This window comes from Lycorma delicatula, chromosome 1 (assembly GCF_047948215.1).
Source record: "Lycorma delicatula isolate Av1 chromosome 1, ASM4794821v1, whole genome shotgun sequence".
Lineage (NCBI taxonomy): Eukaryota > Metazoa > Arthropoda > Insecta > Hemiptera > Fulgoridae > Lycorma > Lycorma delicatula.
The window spans coordinates 372,812,520-372,830,173 of NC_134455.1; the positions used below are offsets into that span (position 1 = coordinate 372,812,520).

General features: G+C 31.3%; 1 protein-coding gene across 1 annotated transcript in view; it reads left to right on the top strand.

Annotated features, from left to right (window-relative positions):
* The first annotated feature begins 15,974 nt into the window (after positions 1 to 15,974).
* Positions 15,975 to 17,654, top strand: part of LOC142317276 (lysozyme-like) — a 51,509-nt gene continuing 49,829 nt past the window's right edge. Inside the window, exon 1 of the mRNA XM_075353689.1 lies at positions 15,975 to 16,133. Within this exon, the coding sequence (XP_075209804.1) occupies positions 16,046 to 16,133 (88 nt within the window). The 5' untranslated portion in view covers positions 15,975 to 16,045. The remainder of the gene's footprint in view (positions 16,134 to 17,654) is intronic.

A 17,654-nucleotide genomic window follows, 5' to 3' on the forward strand; every position in this document is an offset into this window, starting at 1 on the left:
CAAATTTCTTCTGTGCTAAATATTATGGAGTAGAAAGAAAATTCCGAATTATAAACAGGGTAAAATTTTGCAAGTATATAAGGATTTAAAAACTACAGAGAACCGTTTGGAAGCGGTCTCATTTCGTAGCAAAACACATCAAATTTTATTGACTTGCGTGCCTAACTAGCCTAGAAGTCCGAAATTTTCTTAGAAGAGCCATAAACAAACAAATGTGTAGAAAAATTTTAATAGATTTAGAATAAAGAATTATTTGGCTATTTAAAATTACAAAAAAAAAAACATAGAAATCAACTTAACACAGCATTGAACCGCCTGGAAACTCATCCATCACAGATTATTTTATCTGAAAGGATATTTTTAAAAAGTGTAACGTAAAAAACTCAAATTAATTACTTTATCAATAGTGATGTAGAAACTTCACTGTTGAACAAAAATATGAAACTTAATATAAAATAGCAGTTTTGAATTTTTAATTTATTAGAAATCCTATAGAGTAAGTTTTCAATCAAATGTAAATGGTGTCCCCTTTCTTAAATTTTGTTAATGGAAGGGAATATCTGTGGTGTTCATAGATGAGGATTTTTTGTTTATGGATTGGTGTAAAATTCATGCTAACTTCATAATTTTTTTAGATAAATTTTATCTAACCAACCTATATAACAGCCATGCATTATGCATTAAGTCATGATGGGCAATCTGAATTGGAGGATTAAATATTTTTAAACTAAATTTACTCTTTTTATTGGGATTGTCTAAAAAGAACCAGTTGGACGGACGTTTTACTTTAATTCTAAAGATACTGCAAAAAGAATTCTGTTTTTACTGTACTATTTTGTGATTATTATTATTATTATATATACCTACATATTTTATTTATTTACTGATATTTCTTATGAAAATATATACATATATTTTTATTTTATTTTCAATAGATACTGCAGAAAAAATATATATAGAATATATTTATATATATTCTTCAACTTATAGTAAATACAAGTAGTAGTTAGGCTTTTTTTTTGCAGCTGCCCCGATGGGAGAAGTCTCTGGATCAATCTACTAATAACCTTCTCACATCAAACATGTGCACTGGTACTGTAGCTTCTGGAATCCTCACTATGGACTTACCAGGGTCAGTATAAAACAAAACCCCATTCCAAGAAAAGCTGAAAGTCCCATCTAGGCTGCAGGTGCCCACCTCTTCACCACAGTCCATCATCCGTAGTTGATCGCTTTTCTTTTCAGTAAAATTGAATAGCTAATTGAGCTATATTAAATGTTCTGTAACATTAAATTATAAAAAAAATCTGTGAAAAAGTTATAGAACTTTAATTGATCTTGATCCTCAGCAGATCAATATCAAATAATTGATATTATTTTGCTTAAATTTGGAGCTTTATAAAAATAAACTCTCTATTCGATTATTGGTTGGTTTGTCCTTGAGGTTGCTGAAAATGCTTAACATAGCACATTACAGCATTAATAACTTACACACATTATATATATTACTTTATAAGTGTAACATATATAAATGTTACATATTATACAACATATAACATTAAATTAAAAGTGTTTTATTAATATTTTTCTTAACAGCGCTAAAGCCTGGTTATATTAGAAGACAAATGATACATTTAGCAGTCTGTTGGTCACAACAGAAATGGTTTTACTTACCCTACCATGAGCTGCAACCAACCATTTGTTTACATCAATTCCAAACATTAAGCGAAACTGATTGTTTGTTTCATATAAAATACTGATAGCTAGTCGAGATCTAATAAAAATAAGTGACAAATGAAGAACTACTTAGAAAATTTTTTTTATAGGCATATTAAACAAGCAACTCTAACAAAAGATTTAAAATAAAATATAAACTTAAGTAATAGCAATGTCATAATAAGCACTTGACCTAGAATTTTTCTCAAAGACAAATGTTTCTTAATTTGAACATAACCTTGATAAATCAGTGTATTTCATTATTTTTATACTTGGCTCTTCACCAACTGATTTGTCTCCTTTGAAATTAAAAAAGAAGCACATTTTTTTACTTATCATATAAATAATTCAAATCATTCATTTGTTCAGGGGAAAGTATTTCACACATATAAGTGTAGTAACAATATAATTATACAGATAATAAATACATTAAAAGTTTTCATTTTAAAAAAGAACATAGCATTACAGTACTGAAAAATAAATATGTAACATGTGTATTAAGAACGCATTGTTTTAAATAATTCTGTAGTTAAAAAAATATTGAATTCTAAAAAAAATCCGGCTAAAAAAACAGTTCTTAAACAAAATAAAAAAATTATATATATATATATATAATGTATGTTACGTATACTGTAATGTATGTAATATACGTATGTATATTTGCAACTATGTATGGATATATTGTAAACATTTTTTTTGTTTGAGTAAGATTTGGTGAGTAAATTTTCCTCTGCAATGCCATATTCACAAAAACACTCTGCAATATTAATAGCAACTAGATAAAAAAATATTAATTTTTTATATTGAGTACAGTTATCTACCTTTCTTAACTTCGTCATAATTAAATCACATGTTGACGCTTTTCGAATATATTCCATTTTCAATACTCCCTGTACTCGGAGTTTTGAAAGTGGAATATATTTCAAACTCATCAACATCTGATTTAAGCATGATGAAACTACGGAAGGTAGAATTGTATTCAATATAAAAATTATGACGATCTTATCAGAAAAAAAACTGATGTGAACACCACATAACTTCCTTGTACGCCTATTGCATTACATAAACACATTTTTTTAAATGAAAAGTACACAACATTTTTTTTCACTAAAACTTCTGATTTTTTCATGAATTTTATTTTTTTTTATTATTGTTATTGAATTATTATTTATTGTAAAAATTTTAAAATCACAGGTTAATAATTATTAATAAATCAATACATTTAAATAAAAAAATTAAAAAAAAAGGAAATTAAGTCGAATTCGAACCGATGTGCCTGCCTTCCCCTTGTAAGACAAAATATTTCATTAATTAAACTTTTATTTGGCAATAAGTCTGGAACCGATGAAAATAAATGCCACCTATGACATATCATTGAAAAGCTCTCAATGAGGGCTTATTACTGCAGTTAAAAAAAAAATAAAAAATCCAAGTTTTTCTGATTTTGGAAATTTTTGGCCAAGTCGATTGTAATCAAAAGGGGAGGTGCACAAATAGATGTTACAAAAGTCCTAAATCCAAAATTTCAACATTCTACGGCTAATCGTATTTTGAGTTATGCGAGATACATACGTGCATACGTACGTACGTAAGTACAGACGTCACGCCGAAACTAGCCAAAATGAATTCAGGGATGGTAAGAATGGATATTTCCGTTGAAATCTGAAACCTGAAATTTTTCGCGATCACAATACTTCCTTTAGTAAGTAGTAGTAAGAAGTAAAAAATCAGTAAAAATATTAGTGACATAACTGTTAAGAAATCAAACCAAACAATTTTATTATCCATAAAAATATTTAATACATAAACATTCGTTACACGAATTCGTCAGGCAAGGAAATGATAATATATTTCATTAAGAAATATGTTAATACCGAATACTTTATGATAAAATTAAACGCAACTACACTTTAAGTTAAAACAGATTGTATGTGAAAGGACAGATTTTTATTTCTCTTAAAAAGCAGTAACGGAACGGCCTTCCGTTATGACACCTTTGTACCCGTGAATAACAAGCCCCAATACTGTATTCAGTGTTTTTACAAATCAAAATAATATCTACAAGTAGCCTTTGTTTGAAGAAATATGTAAAAAATTAATTACCATTGAATTATTTTTGTTTTTATTGTTAGGTTAAATGGTCTTACCACTAAATTGTAATCGTGATTGGAGTAACTTTTTGTTATTTCTTTTTCTGTTTAGCCTCCGGAACCACGTAAGATATTACTTCAGAGGATGAATGAGAAGGACATGTATAAATGTAAATGAAGTATAGTCTTGTACAGTCTTAGGTAGACCATTCGTAAGATGTGTGGTTAATTGAAATCCAACCACTAAAGAACACTGGTATCCACAATCTAGTATTCAAATCCTTTACTAAGATTTGAACCTCAGAACTCTCGACTTCGAAATCATCTGATTTCGAAGTCGAAAGTCGAGTGAATGCATGAAATTTCGAAGTGCGAAAGGATTTCATCTTTTCGCATCTAAAAAAGACGCGTTCACCATTAGACCAACACGGTGGTTTGATTGGAGTAACTACTTTATTAAAAAGTCTACTTAACTTCAATCCTAATATTAAAGAAACAGAATGTAAACCTTAATTTTAAACAGATTTTTTTTTTTTTTTTTTTGCCAAATGATTTAAAAATATCAAAGAATATTTTGAATTGGCAAATTCCACCGCATAATCCATCAAATCTATGAAATAAAAATTATATGATTACAATTTATGTCGTTAGAAATTACAATATTGATTCGGAAGCAAACAAAAACCCTGGTAAAATCCAATCTAAAGCCATAGATACTACTACTATTTTATATCTTGTTTTGAAGAAAAATAAGGAGAAAGTATTTTTACAGCATTGACAATTGTCGTCATCAACGCATAGAAAAAATGGTGATTGGTCGATTCGGAACTCAAATTCAAAGGATTTTTCTTTTTTTTTAACTTCCGGGACCGCTGTTAGGCATTACTTTAGAAGATGAGATGAATGATAATTTTTTTTTGTAGCGTATGAAAATGCCATGTCTGACCGGGATTCGAACCCGAAACCTCCGGATGAAAGGTGAGACGCTACCACTCGCGCCACGGAGGCCGGCTTTTTAATATTTTTATATTTCTTAGAAATTCATAACATTACTGGCTACTGTTCTAATAACTGGATTTCTGGTTATTCCCACTTGGAATACCAGAAATCCACTTATTCAATATCACACGAATTCAAATATCACAAGTTAGTTTATCACTGCTTAATCTAATTAAGTTTACAACATTTTTTTTTTAAATAAATGCATCTAAGGTATAAAGATTAATCATTTTAATTTAGCATTAAATAATATATTCTTACTAACTTTAAATAAACAATTAGAAATATTTGAATAAAATCTAAGTATTACCTCGATATTTTTTCTCAAATTAACTTACTAGATAAGGATTCCTACATCCAAAAATGAATCACAAAATCTGTCATTTACAGAAAACTTATTTCTACATATTTGGCAATAAACTGCAGGTTTAATCACCTTACTTCCTCATCTTGGGCAGTTCAATCCTCCTACGTATATAATAGTAATTACACCCATATATACTTGTAAGAGTGGGTGTATGTTTAAGTATAGATAAAACTGAAGTGCTGAATCAAAGATTGTAACAATTATTTTTGCAATCCTGTCTTTTGGTTCAATAGTTTTGTTTGTTTCAGTTCGTTTCTATTACTCCGGTTTGTCCGTTATATATATATATCTGTGTGTGTGTGTGTGTGTGTGTGTGTGTGTGTGTGTGTGTGTGTGTGTGTGTGTGTTGATGTGTGTGTGTTTCTCCTGGGTTCTGGGATCATACTGTAATATCATCACCTATTCACAAAATTAGTAGTAAATATTATTCATCTAAATTCTATTAAATAAAAACAAAATACAACATAATTATCATATTTTATTATTTGAAGAAACATAATTTGGCCTATGTTTAAAAAAGCTTCCCAAAAAATTTATTTATCCATCATTTATTTATTATTATAAAACATTTTTATAAAAAAAATCGTGAATGGATAAATTATAAAAATTATTTCTCGTAAAAAAAAGTAGGGTTCTAGTTAAAATTTGAAAACCCCCTTTTTTACCAATATTACAAGAGTGTTTTGTTTTTACGGATTCATCTGATTTTTTTTTTTTTTTAATGCATTCTGAGTAATTAATTTTTTTACATGATTGCCCAAAAAGGAGTCTAATGTATTGGAGTCTAATGTAATGTAGGAGTCTAATGTAGGTTGTATATATGTACATAAGTTTGTTTCAACCGTAACGGCTAAACCGATTTAGATGTATGAATCCCTGGGTTGGAATCCTTACGTTACCAGAAATGTCATAGATATAAATAAATAAATATATATATATATATATATATATATATATATTGTGTATATATACACATATATATATATATATGTGTGTGTAACATATATATATATATATATATATATATATATATATATGTTACACACACATATATATATGTGTGTGTGTGTGTGTGTAACAAAAATCTGATAATCTGATATCGACACCACATGACTTCCTTTTTTCCGTAGGGGGTGGAAAAAACTGTGCCAGTCCCGCTTTGACGGCAAGTTCGGGGGCTCTCACCCGCTAAAAATCCTCCTTCTCTAGTCACGCAGGAGACAAACCTAATCCACACGGTATGTACACACACCCTGCGCAATCACCCGGGCGCTCTTGTCACCGAATTAGAAGAGCCAGAGCGACGTCCGCAGGGGATCATCGGCGAACGACGACCTCGAGCAGTCCCCGCCGCCCACCCGCTAAGGCTGGCTGCCCACAGCCGTCCGGCATCGGTCGCTCCGCCTCAGATCAACAGCAGTCTTCCAGCCTGCCAGCCCCTCTCCACTGCCGCCTTGTTTTAAAATTATGACTGACACCGTAGTCGTTACTCTACCAAGCGTCTCTGTCACCCAACTTCACACTTATGACGTTACCTACATTTACTGCGCCGTGGCCCATCATGATGACGGCCCTCAAGTCACTCCACCTCGTGCAAAAAAAACACTATGTGTTCTGCCGTATCTTGCTCCCCACAATCATAGCAGCATCCCGTGGTACTCCTACTCATACGGTACAGGTAGTCTTGAAAGCATCTGTGCCCTGATAGAAACTGGGTGAGCTCGTAATGGTATCACAGTGCTTCCGCTCTACCCAGCTCCTGAACATGACTTTCTTGTATGCCGATTAAATTACGTATTAACATTTCTTTTTAAATGAAACGTACATAAAATTTTATTTCATTAATAACTTCTGATGTTTTTTCATATTTTATTTTTATTGTTATTATTGAATTATTATTTATTGTAAATGTTTTTTTTTTTTTTTTTTTTTTTTTTTTTTACAATCCGAGGTTAATAATTATTAATAAATCAGTATATTTAAATTTAAAAAAACAAATGAAATGAAGTAGAATTCGAACATATAATATATATATATATATATATTTCATATATGAATTTATTTTTCATAATTTTTCGAAATAATTTCCACCACATATTGTAAACTTCTCCATCCTCCGAAACCAGTCTTCAAAGAAACCATGCCATATTTCGTCAGATCTGGACACACTTATCAACCATGTCTACGGAGGTAGCTCTTAGGAGGTTATTATTGCTCGTAAAGTGCCTCCCTTTCAGTCTGTTCTTTAACTGGGGTGAAGTTACGTAGAGCGAGGTTGGGATTGTAGAGTAGATTCTCTAACAGTTTTATTCTAGTGCTGGCGAAATACTCGGAGCAAACTTTGGAGCGGTACGCTAGAACATTATCGTGGTAAAGAAACGCAGCTTCGACAAGTTTTAGCAAGCATTCCTCGGTACACCGCTTTCCTGTAACTGTCTCCTATATTTCCAATACAACTCCCTCTAAAACTCCTCTCACACTAAAACATTTAGCTACCATTTTCTTCTTTATTGATCTTCATCTTCGAACAGCCGCTTTCGAAAAACCAATGCGTATGAAGAAAAGGAGTTCCTCACCTTCGAACTCTACAAGTTATTCTGTACCTTGATCGGGAAGTCATTATAGTACAGCCAAGTTTCGTCACCTGTCATAATTTTGTTCATATCGGGATATTTCCCATTTTCAAACTTTTTCAGCGTTTCATGGCACCATGAAAAACGACGTACCATCTCATCGTCGATCAAGTTATGCGACACCTAGAGAGTAACAGCTTTCTAACTTGAAGATGTTCCAGAATAGCACGAACTGCTGGTGCACTAATGCTCAAGGACACCTCTCTTTAATGAAAGATCACATGCCAGTCTATCTCAAGAATTTTTTGTAGTGCACAATTTTTTCTCAGTCACAGACGAAGACGGTTGATCTAGACTTGGAGGGTTCTCAAGGTCAAAATTTTCACTCTCAAACTCTCGATAATATTATTGTTATAACATGAGAACAATTCTCTCCAAGCATAGGAATCATTTTCTCAAATCACTGATCAACACTTAAGCCACGTTAAAAAACTGTAGCGTAAAATTGCTCTGTGTTCAACCACGGTGACATCACTAAGTTTTTTCATTAAAAGAGCTAAAAAACTAATGACTCTGAGACAGCGACTAGAGGAGCTACAATGCAGATTGGAATGCAGATTGGAAGTCGCCCTAAATTGTAACCGCCTATGATGATCCATTCCGTTGTATTGCAAAAAAACTTTCTTAGAACCAATATATATATATTTGATTAATTAAACAGAGGTAGAAATATGTAGCTAAAGGAAAAGGCTTCTAAATCTTTACAATATCAAAGGGTTGATATTTTTTAGTTTTTCTTAAAGGTAAAACACATTTTAAAAATAAAATAGAATAAACTATTTTAGGCTCTGTTAATTGATGTAGCTAGGAGGCTAAATAGCTGGAGAGTAAGCGATGCAGAAACTCTTTCACATCAATATTTTTATCCTTGTAATCAAAACGAGTTTTCAAAAAGAACCTTTCGAATATAATAATATTTTTTTTAGATTTAATGGGTCGGTAGGTTAAGGAGCCTTGAAAACAAAGAAATATACTCTATATCAAAAAACCGTTTTGAAAAGATTTGTTTACGATATGCTTAAATAATAGCAGTATTTGAATTTTTGTTAATTGAGAGAAGCTAAAGGGTTTGATAGATGCGGAGGCCTGAACCTCTTTTCAAAGCTATTAGAGATTTAACTTTTCTTTTAAAATAGAATTATTTTTAAAAAAAGCCGACAGTGTCGTTTGTTCGTTCTAATATGCCCTCGTCAAAATGCCGCTACTCCTCACAGCTGCATGGCATCCCATGTCCATCGGCAGTACAGTCGTCGTTCCGCCGACAGCTTTACAATTATTGACAATAAGCTTTATTGACAATAAGCTTTACAATTATCTGACTAACCGTAGCTCGCTGCAAAAGCGTCTACCTTCAGCCAATCAACTTTCCAGGCGGACCCTAGCCACCCAGGTTCCTACTCTACTAGATCCCTTGGCCATTCTGCGCAGGGCGAGGAAGCGAGCAACAATTACCCAGTCTCTGCGAGTCCTCCAGTTGACCCACAGATCAAAGAAGGAGTTAACTCTCTCGCGTTCCCTTACAACCTGGTACGCTCAGCTTCGTACCGTGGACAGAGACATACAGGACATGGTCCACCGTATCATCGACCCTACAATCCAACCACAAGCCGGAGTCAACCAACCTAAACCTAGCCAAACTATCTCTAAAAGTATCATGCCCGGAAAGAAATTGAGTAATATGCCGATTGGGGAAACCCAACTAATCGCTCGCAACTCTCTAACATTTGGAAAAATACCATGCGTGTATCGACCAATAGAAAAATCGTTCCACCTAGCTTGCCTTGGCAAGCCTTCAAGGTTTTGACCAAGGTTAAAACCTTGGTCTTCAATTTCCCGCATACGCCCTGAAGTAGGAATTCCTCCCTTCTTAGAAATATACCGCTGGCTACGTTCCGTAACCGAGATGTTCAGGGGTTTTATGCCAGCGATCACAGTGACTGCCTCTCGCGAGGCCGTTTTGTAGCCGCCAACAACAGCTAGCAATAGAAGACGCTGAACTCGCAAAAGAATGTCTCTATAACATTGGAATTGTAAACTGTGAGCCTAGACGGGCGCAGCGTATAACACTATGGCCTCACAGACACCTTTGTAAAGAATACCCACGGTACAATAGTTCAACCCCCAATCGGGATGAATGACTCTACGGACACCGAAGAAAGCATCAATGGCCTCTTTGCTACAAAATGAAGGTGCTCCTTGAAGAAAAGCCTCTCATCAAGGATAACACCCAGATTCTTGTGAACGGTAACATACCTAATCGGAAGGCCATCCATCACAACCCGTGGATGACGGGTTGCAGCTAGATGACCCTTCAAGAATATCATAGTAGTTTTCTCCTCGCTGAAAACCATCTTATGCTGAAGACTCCACAACCTTAGTACCTTACATGCCTGCATCGCTCTGAGCTCTATCTCGGCACGCGAGTTGCCCTCGACCAGCAGCAGCCCATCGTCGGCATAAGGAAGAATAAATACTGCCAATGACCAGCCGACAGAGGGGTTAGTTCAGCGAGGCCGTGTTCGGTGCAGTTGTGATAACAGCAATATCAATAATCCTGTGGTAACAACAAGTTAACAGAACGTCACGAACCTACCGGATTGTTTTAGTGGTGAACGCGTCTTTGTAAATCAGCTGATTTCGAATTCGAGAGTTTCAATGTTCAAATCCTAGTAAAGATTTAAATCCTTTTACACGGATTTGAATACTAGATCCTGGATAACGGTGTTCTTTGGTGGTTGGGTTTCAATTAATCACACATCTCAGAAATGGTCGACCTCAGACTGTACAAGACTACACTTCACTTACACTCATACATATCATCCTCTGAAATAATACCTGACGGTGATTCCCAAAGGCTAAACAGGAAAAAAAGAAAACAGAACGTCACGAGTATTCCAGTGTGGACAGTGGTTGAATAAAAGATTTGTTCGTTGAGTTTAAGTTATTTGTAAACAATAGTGAAATTGACAGTATTCTACTCGTTCATAAAGTGTAAACAGTAAAAGTAATAATAATTGCTGAAAGTAAATTGTATGAATATTAGACTTTTCTAATGTTATCTTGTTGTTAATACATTTCTATCAGTCATTGTAAAGTGTTTAATAAATGGGACTGTATTGTGGTATTTATAATTTAATTGTCATTTAATGAATTTTGTCGTTTTATTAGAATTGCTATTTTGTGTATCCTATACTTATTATTATTACTAGCAGACAATTGAAAGTTTTAAAAAACATTAAAAAATGAACATTTCGGAACTTCACAAAATTTAACCTTTCCGTTTTACCCTTCTTCCCTTTTCCCTTTCTCCTTCTCCTTTTTTCCCCCTTTTCCTTTATCCCCTTTCTCCAATTTTCCTTTTTCCATTTTCGTTTTTACCATACTTCCTTTCCCCCATTTTCATTCACCATTCCCACTTTCTATTTCCTTTCCCCTTTCTCTTTCCCTTATTTCCATTCCCCTTCCTTTCCCTTTTCTTTTTCTTCTTTCTCCTTTCCATTCCCTTTTCCCGTTTTCCTTTTTCTCGTTTCTCCTTTTTTCTTTTTTCCATTTTTCCCTTCTTCCCTTTTTACCTTCTTTCCTTTTACCTTTTCCGATTTTTCCCTTTCTCCTTTTCCCTGCACGTAAATCGGTCCAGTAGTTTTTTAGTCTATAACGTACATACATATCGGAAACATTGAAATGGAATCATAAAATATTTAGTATAGCGTGTGTTGCTTTTACGTCCAACAGACAGCGCTGTTTTTCGAAAAAAGCATGTTTTTACCTGTTACAGGTGTGACATCTTAGGTATATAAATAGTAAGTATATAAAAACACGCGCGTATTCAAATGCAACGTTGTGTCAAAATTTCAAAGCAATTGGTGAAGAACTTTCGGCGATTTAAGATTTTGAACAAACGTACATTTACATTTTTATTTATTTAGATAGATTTTGTAAATCTATTATTGCTTCAAATAAAGAAGGTATTTATACTTATATTCTAGTAACTGCTATAGTTCACACGATTAACAAATCAGGTTTTCACGGTGATGAGTCAAACTATAGGCTAATTTGTATTCTTGTTTTGAACGGTGTATACATAAAAGATTATATAAATATATTCAAGAAAATGGGTTTCTTGGAAGGAGTCTGTTTGGGTTCAGGAAATCCTGGGTGTAAATAAAATCTTTTCAGATTTATCTAACTATATAAACGGGAATTTGGATAAGTGAAACCATGTTTTAATTTTGCTTATCAGTGTTATTGAGGAAGCTTAAGAAATCGGTTGGTGAAAGTGTGCTGACTTAGTTTCAAAACTATTCATTTAACCGCAATTTCTGTATAAAAGTTGGTAAAAAAAAATTGAATCATAACTCATATAAATTCCGGAAACCCTTACGGTCTATCTTAGGACCTTTTTATATTTAATTAGTGAATTTGGCATCGATAATTGTTTTTAATTTTGTAGGTTATACTAATTCGCTGATGATGTTGCTGCAGTCATAGCAAACGCGTCTAAGAACGCGCTGTATTTCATATGCAAAAAGATATTGATGCACTGTCACGTTGAGCTCATATTCAAGGCTGCATTATTAATGAAAAAGAGACGGCAATAATCCACATCCGTTGCCCAGAATCAGTAATTAAAACATATTTTTTTAAATATATACTTGTATTTGTTTACAAAATTCTTTACCTTCCTGTAATTGCCCTGTTGTAGCTTATAAATTCGAGTGTAAGTATTTTATCATTATTATCGATGGATGTTTTACTTGGTCTAAGTAAATTAGTGTTATTTCTGCTCGATTGCGTGGTATACGATGTATAATGAATCATCTATAGTTTCATTTCCTTAATTATGTTTTAAAAATTGTATATTACGCATTATTTAAGTCAGTCTTAAGATGTGGTATTACTGCTTGGGAACAATCTAAGTATTGTTATTTAAATATAATCCGTTCCATTAAAAAACAAGTAATTAAAACTATTCTAAAATCCTTTAACAATTGACATATTCAAACAAATATCCAAGATTTTCATATCGTAGATTCAGCAGACTTCTATCGCCCAGAGGTCTGCTGTATCAAAATATTGTTATGAATAAATATTTTTTATCAAACTTTTTAAAAATAAAAAATATGAACTATGAAACTCGTAATACACTTTATTTTATACACCGGCCTCATAACAAGTATGGCTATCGTACGTTGTCATATCTTGTCGCAAAACCTTTCTCAGATTTATTACCAGACAAATTAAATTTCATTTCTATGAAGAAGTTGAAGCAAGATATTCTTTATTTTTGCTTAAATATTTAATTAATTTTGAATAGCATGAAGGAGAGAACTGGAGAGAATATTAATTAATGTTTAACATAAAGGAAAGAACTACAGAGAATATTAATTATTATGAGGATAAGGAGATTTTTTGTTTGATTTTGTTAAAACCTTTTGCCATCACAATGATCCGCGGTTGATTAGCGCTCCGCAAAAATATGTTGGTATCTGATTGCCTCCCTTCATAGTCTTATGCTACTCTCTTGTGAAAAACATTTCAAAAAATTACAGTATATTAAAGAAATTTAACAGATTTTAACAAAAAAACCGTTACGATTTTTTTATGCCTGTAACAACAAAAAAATTGAAACGGGACAAAAATTACGATAATTTAATTGCAGAATTTTGGGCGGCGAGATGCCGCCCAAAATTCGAAAAGAGTGAAATATACATTCATTGAAGTAGCCCCTCGATACAAGGAAGAATGCCGTAAACCTTATCCAGTTATTTCGATTATAAAAAAAAGTTTGATAGGTGTGCAAGTTACTGGTCAGAGCCACCAGGTATATATGTATATATATATATATATATATATATATATATAAGTGTATATATGTACACACATACACACTCTGTGTGTGTGTGTGTGAATAATTAAATTGGCAACAAAATTGTAATACTTTCCTGGCATTTGTTATTTATTCTTATATAGTGGGAAAATAAGGATACATAATGAGAAATATTACCTAAGATATCATTTTTGGTGGGGGTAATTTATGATGAAGTTTTACTGTAAAATCATCATTATATGTTTAAACCAAAGAAAGTTTACAAAATTCAAAAATCGATATTTTTAATTTTTGCTGCTCCCCTTTTTCAAAATCACCTTCCAAGAAAATTTGTTGATTTTACTACGTTCACTATAATAAATGGAAAAAAATTTTCAAAGATTCCACGAAAAAATGTACAACGAATAAAATGTTACCTTAAATTTATTTTTTTGGGAAGGGTTGAATTATGATACATTTTTTTTGTTATTATTAAATTATAATAAATAAAGCAAAAAACGTTTTAAGAAATTTAAAAAATTGATATTTTTTTTACTTTGATCGGCTCCCCACTCCCAAGGTATTACTTCTTTTGAGTCACTTGCTCTATTACCATGCCTAGGAAGACACAAAAAAAATTCGGGTAAAAAATGTGAAATAAATAAAAACAAAGCTTTTTCAGGTTTTTTGGTTAGAGTGTGAATTTTAGGGAAAAACTTTAGAAAATTGACCCCAAAAAACTATCTACTCCGAAAATATTAACCCCTGAACTATCAGGGATAAAAAATTATTTACCCCTAAAGGTATTAACTCCAAAGTTTTACCAACAGATTGATTTATATACAGGTGTCGCTGCACCAAATTTCACCAAAAAGGATTTATCCATTCAAAAGTAATTAAGCTTCAAACACTCCAACTCATGTACAAAAATGATATATGAAATAATTGATAGGTGTGTAAGTTACTTTTCAGCCACCAGTATACTTTTATATATATATAAAAGTGTACACACACACACACAATATATATATATATATATATATATATATATATATATATATATATATATATTGTGTGTGTGTGTGTGTAATATACACAATATATATATATATATATATATATATATATATATATATATATATACATATAGTGGGTGTGTGTATCAATTATAATATAATCAATCAATATAATATAATGAAATATGTACGTACATACGTACTTACGAATGCTACCCCTCTCCTCACTTTGTTTTGCTTTTTCGGGTCCTTGGGTCATGAAACGTTCAGAAATGCAAAAAAAAACCATAACTCATTTTTTGACTGATTACAGTACGTTCGTTCATGCAGCATAGCTCTTATGATGCCAAGAAAGTAAAAGAAGAAACAATGACAATAATCCAGACCCTGCACTAGAGATTAAAATTAGAGACTAAATCTCAATTTAAACTTTCTACTGGGATTTCCTGAAACGATAACAGTCGTTTATATTGCAACACTGTTTTGTAAGTATTGTTTATTGTATGCTTACTGTATTCATATTTTTTCGCGCGTCTATTAACGATGATTTCTAGTCTATTGATTACAATCGAAATAGCTATCTAGTAATAAATAGTAATAGTAATAATAATCTCCTTTTCCAATTTATTTCACCATCATTTTTTATTTGTATGTTTTATTATTATTTTTTAATTCGGCCCTGATACATCAAAAAAATAAAAAAACGTTTTAAAATGTCTAACAAAATACTTATATAGTTTATAAACGAAACAATAAAAAATATATTAATATGAAATAAAAAAAAAAATGATTTTACAAAACAAAATCAACAGTTAAAATTAAATGTAAGAAAAATAATTTGCCGTTAAAAAAAATGGGAGTTCATATGATTTCATTTATAACTGGTATTATTTTCTGACAGTTACTAAACAGATCAATGAAACAATACGCATGTTATTTCAAGTAAAATGAGTCATGTGTAAATTAATATTACATATAAAACTAGATCATATAATTTCTAAAAATAAATTCATATATTATTTTGTTAAATTATAATTTGTTTAAAGACAATATTTAGTTATTTCCATTAATAAAAAAAATATTATTGCATAACGCTTTATTTTATATTCCGAGTTAGTAATTTTAAATATATTCGTATAAGTCTATTTATACAGCAAACGTCTCTTAAATATCAATTTGGAATCCTTCATAGGTAATAATTTAACGATATTAATCCGGTTGAACCCCGCTGGAAACCCACATGATATAGTATAGGTTGAGTCACATCTGAGAAAGTCCCCCCACGCGCGATACTGACGGAAAGGTTGTTCACTACATGGTAAACACATATGCACCAAACGTATATAGGACGTAGGCGCATGTGAGCAACAACCAGTTGGTGCTCCGTTCGAACTCAGCTACACTTTTCATCCTATCAGATGGCGACAAGAACGTGCTGTCTTCTGCTACTGTGTTGCTCTGTCGCGACCGCCTTAGCCGCCTCTTCGCTGCTTTACCGCTCCCCGGGTAATAATTTTTAATATGCATGAATAAAGCGAAAAATTATGACGTCAATTTTAATATGTTTGTATTATTCCAGCGCGCTTTTATGACAATCCATGAAAACCTGGACGATTTTATTTGCATAAATAAATAAATTTATAAATATTAATAGCAAATTTAATTTTTCATTGTCGTACAATTTAAGTTAGTATTCGCCAGCAATTTATTTATATTTATTAATACACACATACACACACACACACACATATATATATATATATATATATATATATATATTTCTTAATGTAAATAGTTACTGATAATATTATCTATCACTTTAAACTGCAATCTAAAAAAATATGGAGTCTTTTTGAATAATTAATTTTAAAAGTTTTTATTCATTTTCATATAGATGTAACCCAAAAAAGATCGTCGAATAATTTATGAAAACAAAATCTGTTTCATTTACCTTATTTCGCTTATTTTGGTACCTTAATTAACAGAAGTAGATTTCAGTTAGTTACATTTAAACCAAATCCAGATTTTCTGAGTCATCATCTTTTTTCAATATTTTTTTATATATTAATATTTAAACAATTTTGTTACTACTGTTCTCAAAAAGATTTAATATTATAGGAAATATGTTAAAAATAAGCTTAAAAGACAGCTGAGAGCCTCTAATATTCTGAAACCTTGGTTAGTACCCAACTACTGATAAGTAGAAAAATATTTTCTGACAATTACTTAGTTTTGTGTGTTTTTACTTCTTTGTACGAAATAAAGGAAGTATTGTGATCGCGAAAAATTTTGGTTTTCAGATTTCAGCGGAAATATTCATTTTGACCATTTCTGAATCCATTTTGACTAGTTTTGGCGTGACGACTACATATGTATGTATCTCGTATAACTCAAACGATTAGCCGTAGGATGTAGAAATTTTGGATTTAGCGCTGTTGTAACATCTAGTTGTACACCTCTCTTTTTGACTGCAATCGAAATTAAAATTAAAATTTTAATTAATGAAATATTTGGATCTTAAAGGGAAGGTACATCGGTTCGAATCAAACTTCATCTCCTTTTGTTTTTTTAAACTATTTTTATTTATTTATTTTTAACTTTTCTTTTTTAATTTAAATATATTGATTTAATAATTATTAATCCGTGACTGTAAAAAAACTATTTACAATAAATAATAATTCCAAGATAAAAAAATGAAAAAAATATTATTAGTGAAATAAAATTTTATGTTCTTATAAAATGTGTAAATGTAATTTAATAGGCATTATATATATATATATATATATATATATATATATATATATATATATATATATATATAATCACCAATATAATGCCTATTAAATTGCCTTTTTTTATATATATATTATTATTATTTTATATATATATAATAGATTTGGTGAAAAATCTGATTTAATATTAATTTAAAATTATAATTTAGAATCGTATTATTTTTGGATTTTCTAATTTAATTTCTGTTTAATTTTATTTAATTATTCTGGAATTTCTGTTTAATTTTATCTACAT